This window comes from Electrona antarctica, assembly GCF_951216825.1.
Source record: "Electrona antarctica genome assembly, chromosome: 19".
In the NCBI taxonomy this organism is placed as follows: domain Eukaryota; kingdom Metazoa; phylum Chordata; class Actinopteri; order Myctophiformes; family Myctophidae; genus Electrona; species Electrona antarctica.
The window spans coordinates 14775294-14784452 of record NC_136800.1 but is presented as its reverse complement, the minus strand read 5'-3'; the positions used below and the strand labels follow the sequence as shown (position 1 = coordinate 14784452).

General features: G+C 43.2%; 1 protein-coding gene across 2 annotated transcripts; it reads right to left on the bottom strand.

Moving 5' to 3' along the window:
• Window positions 1-949: 949 nt before the first annotated feature.
• Window positions 950-9131, bottom strand: LOC306943401 (RWD domain-containing protein 3-like). Of its 2 annotated transcripts, none has more exons than XM_079529704.1 (5): window positions 8917-9131; window positions 5505-5740; window positions 3453-3674; window positions 2569-2687; window positions 950-2397 (listed from the first exon to the last, which is right to left on the bottom strand). In XM_079529704.1, exons 1-5 carry the CDS (start codon window positions 8999-9001, stop codon window positions 2271-2273), a joined length of 789 nt encoding a protein of 262 aa, XP_079385830.1. In that variant the 5' UTR covers window positions 9002-9131; the 3' UTR covers window positions 950-2270. The 2 variants fall into 2 exon arrangements, with proteins under 2 accessions (XP_079385830.1, XP_079385831.1); XM_079529705.1 differs by having other exon boundaries at window positions 3453-3671.
• Between the last annotated feature and the right edge of the window lie 28 nt (window positions 9132-9159).

Genomic DNA, 9159 nt, shown 5'->3' with positions numbered 1-9159 from the left:
TGCATGTGATACACATTAGCCTGCCCTATGCACATTCCTTTCCTTGGCGCCGAGCCAAAATACAAAGTAGTAGGCTACAACGTCTAATAGAAAAAGGGGGCCACAACTCACTGAATTTACTTCATTAACGTAACAACGTTTTGAGTCTTCTTCGTCACATGATCGAACCTTGTTACACCAGCGGCCAAGGGGTTTTTCGGGCCAAGGACCTCTTAGTTGAGAGATTCAACCATTTCATAGATAGCGTCATGTTTTACCATTTGTTTACACATGTTAAAGTGTGTATATTCAGGCACTTAAGCACTAAAACCCTGCATACGTAGTAAACTTGACTCTTGGATCTGTACTGTCTGCTCTTTTGTCCCTCCACCAAATCTCTTCACCGACAATAGCAGATCTACAAGTTCACATGTCACACCGAGTGTTGTTAAATTTAACATTAAACAACATGTCATGTCATGTCAGGTTGTTGTCAGTTAGTGAAGACAGGATCTGTTGCTGGACATCAGGCATGTTGAGTTCCTGGAAGACTGCTTCCAACTCTGACAATGACTGGTAGTCTTTCACTATGAAACCTGATGGACTGACAGAGAGGCAGAAAGAGATACATTAAAAACTCCAGTGTTGTTGTACCGTGATTCTGATGTGGATTATATGGCATTTGGAGGTGGCGATTTTCAGTTCTGATTAGTGTTTCAGAATATGAACTGTATCACAGCCACAGCAGACAAAATATATATATAATAATACACACCCATGTCTATAGGGGGAGAAGGAGGGGCTTTCACAGAGAACCTTCATCATCCTCTCCTTACACTTCTTTCCTGAAGAATCTACATCCACCTTCACTGTCTTCAAGAGGTGGCAAAACTCCTATACAGAGACATAGCAGTTAAATTGGGATGAATTCCCATTAATACTAATTTAAAAGTACCACTTGTGCAGTATAATCAACATTCACAACAGCCATGTTTTTAATAATTAAAATTAAAACAAAAGGAAAATGCACAGTCTGTGCACTCAAAATGCCACAATGATAGTTTTTTGTTTGTTTTTCCAGTGCATTCAGGACAAACATGTTTTGACCAAAAACAATGGATTCTTCCTGCAAACTAATGTCTGTATAATGTTTTGAAAGGCACTCCAAAGTCTTCTGTCAAGAGCAAAACAAAACAAATGCATGGCATGTACCAGTAAACAATCAGTATGACACATTGACACTGAAATTACTCAATGCAGTATTTTTTTCATTAATTGGGTCATGTAATTGCATTGCCATTCTAATGTTGCTGTACATGATTCTGCAAACCAATATATACATAATATCACCCGTGAAGTATTTTCAGATTTTGACCACAGTTTGTGCACTACTGGTCAAAGGCACACTAAGCGCCCTATTTTCGCCAGTGCCTTACCCCTTAGCCCTAAACTTCTTTGCCTTTATAAAAAACATTTTAAAATTGTTCAACTAGATGTCTGATCTACAGTACATCGACACATTGTGAGCTTGTAGGTCGTGTTGAATGTTGCGAAGACGGATGTCACTCACTGGTGAAAGTAAGGGAAAGAAACTTCACAGAAAGGAACTGGTTGGAATAATGTTCCGTGCCCTACATCCTTCCGGGGAAACTCCCCCGCCAGGTGATCAATAAGAAGGGGATAATAATTTAAATAATTAAAACAAATAAAAACAATAACAAACAAACAATATGTCTTAGTATAGTGCATACAAACAAAAACAAAAACACTCATAACAGACACATCATGTATAACATCAACTCACGGTCCAGGACCAAATCATAGAAACAACATTGTGCATGTGATACACATTAGCCTGCCCTATGCACATTCCTTTCCTTGGCGCCGAGCCAAAATACAAAGTAGTAGGCTACAACGTCTAATAGAAAAAGGGGGCCACAACTCACTGAATTTACTTCATTAACGTAACAACGTTTTGAGTCTTCTTCGTCACATGATCGAACCTTGTTACACCAGCGGCCAAGGGGTTTTTCGGGCCAAGGACCTCTTAGTTGAGAGATTCAACCATTTCATAGATAGCGTCATGTTTTACCATTTGTTTACACATGTTAAAGTGTGTATATTCAGGCACTTAAGCACTAAAACCCTGCATACGTAGTAAACTTGACTCTTGGATCTGTACTGTCTGCTCTTTTGTCCCTCCACCAAATCTCTTCACCGACAATAGCAGATCTACAAGTTCACATGTCACACCGAGTGTTGTTAAATTTAACATTAAACAACATGTCATGTCATGTCAGGTTGTTGTCAGTTAGTGAAGACAGGATCTGTTGCTGGACATCAGGCATGTTGAGTTCCTGGAAGACTGCTTCCAACTCTGACAATGACTGGTAGTCTTTCACTATGAAACCTGATGGACTGACAGAGAGGCAGAAAGAGATACATTAAAAACTCCAGTGTTGTTGTACCGTGATTCTGATGTGGATTATATGGCATTTGGAGGTGGCGATTTTCAGTTCTGATTAGTGTTTCAGAATATGAACTGTATCACAGCCACAGCAGACAAAATATATATATAATAATACACACCCATGTCTATAGGGGGAGAAGGAGGGGCTTTCACAGAGAACCTTCATCATCCTCTCCTTACACTTCTTTCCTGAAGAATCTACATCCACCTTCACTGTCTTCAAGAGGTGGCAAAACTCCTATACAGAGACATAGCAGTTAAATTGGGATGAATTCCCATTAATACTAATTTAAAAGTACCACTTGTGCAGTATAATCAACATTCACAACAGCCATGTTTTTAATAATTAAAATTAAAACAAAAGGAAAATGCACAGTCTGTGCACTCAAAATGCCACAATGATAGTTTTTTGTTTGTTTTTCCAGTGCATTCAGGACAAACATGTTTTGACCAAAAACAATGGATTCTTCCTGCAAACTAATGTCTGTATAATGTTTTGAAAGGCACTCCAAAGTCTTCTGTCAAGAGCAAAACAAAACAAATGCATGGCATGTACCAGTAAACAATCAGTATGACACATTGACACTGAAATTACTCAATGCAGTATTTTTTTCATTAATTGGGTCATGTAATTGCATTGCCATTCTAATGTTGCTGTACATGATTCTGCAAACCAATATATACATAATATCACCCGTGAAGTATTTTCAGATTTTGACCACAGTTTGTGCACTACTGGTCAAAGGCACACTAAGCGCCCTATTTTCGCCAGTGCCTTACCCCTTAGCCCTAAACTTCTTTGCCTTTATAAAAAACATTTTAAAATTGTTCAACTAGATGTCTGATCTACAGTACATCGACACATTGTGAGCTTGTAGGTCGGCTATTTGAACTATTCAAAAATGTTTTTCAAAATAGTAAAAAAATAGTTAAAGATAAGGGGTAAGGCTCTGACGAACATAGGGACCTATAAATGCCCACCCGGTCTACAGTACCACTGTACCTTGATGTCAGGCCTGGTTCCCTGTAGTATGATAAGTATATGTCGTCCGAGCAGCAACCTCCCAGTCAGCTGCAGCTGTTGACTCCAGCGTTCCAGCAGTTTGACGTAGCGTCCTCTAGAGCGCATGTGGTCCAGGGACAATACTGTTGTCCACTCCTCGCCTCTTCTCTCCTCTATACGCTCCTCCTCCTCTACGCATCCCTCTGTCACCTCCCCAGACTGCTGTAAAAGAGTTTAAATGGTAAATGGTGCATTTATATAGCGGCTTTATCCAAGGCGCTTTACATAGATTGTGCATTACATTCACACACACATTCATACACCGATGGCAGCAGAAACCATGCAAGGTACCAACCAGCACATCAGGAGCAATTAGGGGTTCAGTGTCTTGCTCAAGGACACGTCGACACTAACTCTGGAGAAGCCCGGGTTCGAACTGGCAACCTTGCGGTTACCATCCGGCCACTCTATCCCTGAGCCACCGCCGCCCGTTTACACGCAGACCACCTCGTTTAATTATTATTCTAGGCCTCGACCACTAATCCCGCCTGACATCCTGTTGCGGGTTCGACTCTCGATCCCGACAACCTTTGCTGCGTGTCACTCCCCATCTCTCTCTCCCCATTTCCTGTCAGCTTACTGTACCTATCAAATAAAGGCAGAAAAAGCCCGAAAAAGGCTTTCATGCTTTATTGAATAGTACAGTAAATTGACCAGAAAGAGATGGTAAAGATTTGATACACTTGCGTGCACGTGTATTTACTGGTAGAGCCACCAGGGTGCGCTGAAAGACTGTTTTTCAAAGTTTGTTTTCCCAATATGTGAGGAAATGTTTGACTTGTGTTGTAGTGTTGTTGACCTAATAATAATAATAATAACATAACATTCAACAACATTCCCAAACACATGTTAGGCTCTCTACCTGTGCTCAAATGAGCATGAGGGCACAATCAAAATAAAAAACAAAGATCAGACAGAGTCTGCTCCCTCCATTGGCTCCCGGTCTCTGCCCGCACAGAGTACAAAACTCTGATGCTGGCATTCAAAACAACCAAGGTATGGTACCACCATATCTTGCAAGTATGATCGCACGCTACAAACCTTCTTGAGCGCTCAGATCAGCAGACGCAGGGAAGCTGGAAGTACCTTTGCTAAAAACGCCAGGACAACACTCCACACTTCCCAAACTCTTCTCCCTTCTGGCTCCAAAACTATGGAATGCACTTCCCATTACAATCAGAACTGCAGATTCACTCCCAATCTTCCGCCGCAGTCTGAAAACGCACTTCTTCAGTTCAGACTCCATCTTAGCCCACAGCAATTGCCGTAGTACTTGCCCTGGCCTCGACCTCCTACAGGCGGATGCACAGGCTCAATTTATGTAACTTAAATAGCACTTTATGTAGACATAGCACTCTATACTGTATACACATAGTTTCCTTAGATAGATATTCGACTGTTAGGTTCTTAAGCTTACGTAGGATGACTTTTTTATGTTTTGATGTATTACCATGTTTTTTTGTTCTTGCTTATTGTAAATCGCTCTGGATTAAGAGCGTCTGCTAAATGCCTAAATTGTAAATTGGAATTGTCTGACAGAGCAAAGTTGACAGTGGCTCACGCACGCATGCACAGTCGCACGCACGCACACACACACTGCCAGTTGAGGGGACTAAGCCACAGAATAATAACAGAATGTCTGTCAAACCAAGTCCAGGATAGTAACACTAGCAGAAAGGTTGTCATTTTGAGAGAGAAATGTCCAGCAAATTAATATGAATACATTGTATTGGGGTGGTGGTCTGGTCAGGTGGTTCATGTTGCACTGTCCAAAACATAATGTGACGCGCTGCACATGCCCACCCAAAAAAACAGACATACAAGCAATCAACGCACTGCGTCATGGCTGTCGACAGCTTGTAGATCTGTTCTTTTGGGCACATAGAAGACATGCTTTTCCAGTTTTAACGGGTTAAGGTTAACTGCATCTGGGCAAGTAGATGAAGTATAATAAGTTGTCACTGTAACATTAATGATAGATAGTTATTTTACCTGTAACCAGTCAACCAGCTGATGGATCATTGGTTCCTCAGGTAAGGTGGCGGCTTGTTCCAGAAGTTTCTGTCTGACGTGTTGACAGCGCCCCCTGGATAGGAGTGGAGAGGACACTGAGATGTCAGGAGGGCAGGAAGGGTAGTGGGGGGGCATGCGGAACACCAGGCTCAACTCCACTTCTCTCTCTGCTGCTCCAACTGTTGTATTGATCTGTATCACCAGCCCGTCCTCAGCTAGAAGAAACAAAGCACAACAGTCAATAAGTCCTATTAAACGTCCCATTCAGGCGTGCGCCTCACACCTAGACTTTCAGGCAATTCTGCTAGTTTTGTGTTTGTTTCATGACATCACTTCCAATTTCACTGTTTGTACTGTATCTTGTATGAGCTCTCTCGTCATTGGACTGGTATCCCGACTTGAAAATATAATATATAATTTCTGTTTTGCTAGAGTGACAGGGAGACCTTACTACAAACACTATACTATTACTAAGCAATGATTATTATCCCCCTTTAATCAACAAATTAAAGGGCGTTGACGTTGATTTATGATGATCCACTGCCTTTACTAAAACAAAAAATAAATGTATTGTTTATAAAGCCCACCATGGGTGGGCACCACCCTACAATTGTGAGCTGCTTTCATCCATCCATCCATCCATCCATCTTCAACCGCTTATCCGTAGTCGGGTCGTGGGGGCAACAGCTCCACCAGAGAGCTCCAGACTTCCCGCTCCAGAGCAACATTAGCGACTTCCTCCTGGGGGATCCCGAGACGTTCCAAGGCCAGTGAGTCGATGTAATCCCTCCATCTGCGCCTTGGTCTGCCCCTGGGTCTCCTCCCAGTGGGACGTGCATCGAGGACCTCCCTAGGGAAACGCTCGAGAGGCATCCTAACTAGATGCCCGAACCACCTAAGTTGGCTCCTTTCCAGGCGAAGAAGCAGCGGCTCTACTCCGAGTCTCTCCCGCGTGGCTGAACTTCTCACCCTATCTCTAAGGGAGATGTCAGACACCCGTCGGAGAAAACTCATTTTGGCCACTTGTATTCGCGACCTTATTCTTTCGGTCATGACCCACACTTCATGAGAGTAGGAACGAAGATTGCTCGGTAGACAGAGAGCTTTGCCTTCTGGCTCAACTCTCTTTTCGTCACAGCGACTGCAATACCGCCCCTGCCGCTCCGATTCTCCGGCTGATCTCCTTCTCCGTCCTCCCCTCACTCGTGAACAAGACCCTGAGATACTTAGGGGCGATTCACACTATGGTCCCGGGTGCGCATTCGGGACAACTTGGCAGATGTTGTGGTAATGTGAATGATGCGTACCGTTCCCGGGAGCGGATCGCCTAACCGTCCCCGAGACCGCATGGGGGGGCGGTTCTCTGGACCGTTGAAGTGTATTCAGATACGGATCGTTCCAATGTGAATGCATGCGTACCTAAAGAAGGAAGTGGACTGTTTTTTTTTAAGAACGTGACATGATCTCTAGTCGACGAGCCAAGCGTCAACAAAAAAAAACACAGACGCTGCACGACGCGTAACACCAGCTCATTTCTCAACGCCGCCCGTCTCCTGTTGAATCTGCTATACGCGCAGCACCGCAGTACGCGCTGATCTTGGACTACACGTGGCTCTTGGGCTTTGCTTGGCATAGTTTCCAAAGTAAAACAAAATAATAATAATGCTAAAGTAGAATCTATTAAACTAATATCAAACACGACACTGGAGCACAGAACTGACTGACACAGTGAATAGCAGGCAGGCGCAGGCTGACAGTGAAGTAGTATAACGGCAAAGAGCCAAAAGAGGCAATGCAATGCAGTGTGTCTGGATTTATTGGAGACAATGTCGCAGAGTTGATGGTCAGTGTCCGTGTGCACCAGCCATCAAGCACACCGCCATCTGGAGGATCAAAGTGTGTTATGCAAGTGTACCCGGGTGCGCTGTTGAATCTCAGGCAATGTGAATCATGCCCATCAGGGACCAGGCAACCGTATTCGGAAACGGTTCCAATGAAACGGATTCAGTCCCTCTCAGTGTGAATTGCCTATTAAACTCCTTCACCTGGGGTAATGCCTCATTCCCTACTTGGACTCATAGAGTATATATATAATAGAGACTGAACTGGCGCGAAGCTCCGCCCCCCCAGCTATTCATGTCAGTGGAAGTTGCTCAGTGGCGTTTTGAAGCACCCGGAAGACTGCCGGAAGTCCCTCCCAGGACCTCAACTTTGAGGTCCTGAGTGACGTAGGGCAACTGAGCGCTCAACGTTAAAGCCCAGCTGCACGGGGTTTCCCGGTCATGAATCCACGGGTCCGCCTGTAGTCCCTCCTCCTACCACTAGGACCTAGAGCTTCAACGTTGGAAAGTCTGCCTGCCCCCTTGCTTGGACTGCACAATACACCAGTTTCCTGCTGAGAACCATGTGAGCTGCTTCCTCCTCCGGATAACACTAGGGGCTCCATTTTCGTCACCGCTAAACCCCTTAACCCTAAACTTCTTTGCCTTTTGAATAGTTAAAATGGCCAGTCTACAAGCTCACAATGTGTCAATGTAGATTGGCTAGTTGAACTATTCAAAAATGTTTTTCAAAATAGTAAAAAAAAGGCAAAGAAGTTTAGGGATAATGGGTTTAGCGGTGACAAAAATGGAGCCCTTGGTCACTTACAGTAGGTCAACAGATCAGGGGCTCCTCAAGGTTCCACGCACCAAGCTAAAGTTAAAAGGTGACCGAGCCTTTTCGGTCGCCGCTCCAAATCTGTGGAACAATTCCTACCCTTAATTATTAGGGCTGCATCCTCATTGGACACTTTTAAAAGCAGACTGAAAACACACCTGTTCTGAGTGTTCTCCCAGGCCTTTTAAATCTTACATTGGGGAAATGTTGGACACTGTTTAATGTTTACCAGAAGCCTTTATTTTATTGTATTTGATGCCGTTATTTTATTGTATTTGTTGCCCTTTTTTGTACCTTATGTGTTGTGTAATATGTGATGTTTTTGCATAATGTGTTTATTTTGTGCAATGTGTAGATATTTAGTTTTTTCCATTGTTGAACAGCACTTGGCCGTTGGCTGTTTTTAAATGTGCTTTAAATAAAATTGACTTGACTGAAAATGTATAAATTGTGTTACTGGTAAGGTTATTTAGATTTAGGGTATGAATATATTTGTTTTGGGGTATTTGCTTTTCAGTTTTCATCCTAATTTGTACCATACCAGAGAGATCTGTGAACAACTAGAAAAATAGTGTTGAAAAATAATAATAATAACATAGTTGCACACTTGCACTTAAGAGAGCGAGTGTGTGTGTGTGTGCGCGTGTGTGTGATCACAAATAATCATGCAAACACGTGTTTGTTTACATGAGTGTTTGTGTCAACACTGATGATAATCTGCATAAGTCCTCACCGGACTGTTGTAAGAGCTGGTACTCCCCCTCTCCGCAGTAAATGGAGGCTAAAACTGAGGCTTCTTCTAAGGCCGCTTCAGACATTATCAAACAACTATCCGTTATGTGGAAGAATTTAAAACGTTATATGTATTACGATACGGCCAAGTAGCACACTCTGGTAGCTACCATTTTCCACTCGTGCACCGTCTTTAAATTCCGACAAGGGACGCGAACGGAAATATTTGTTCCGCTGTCCCACC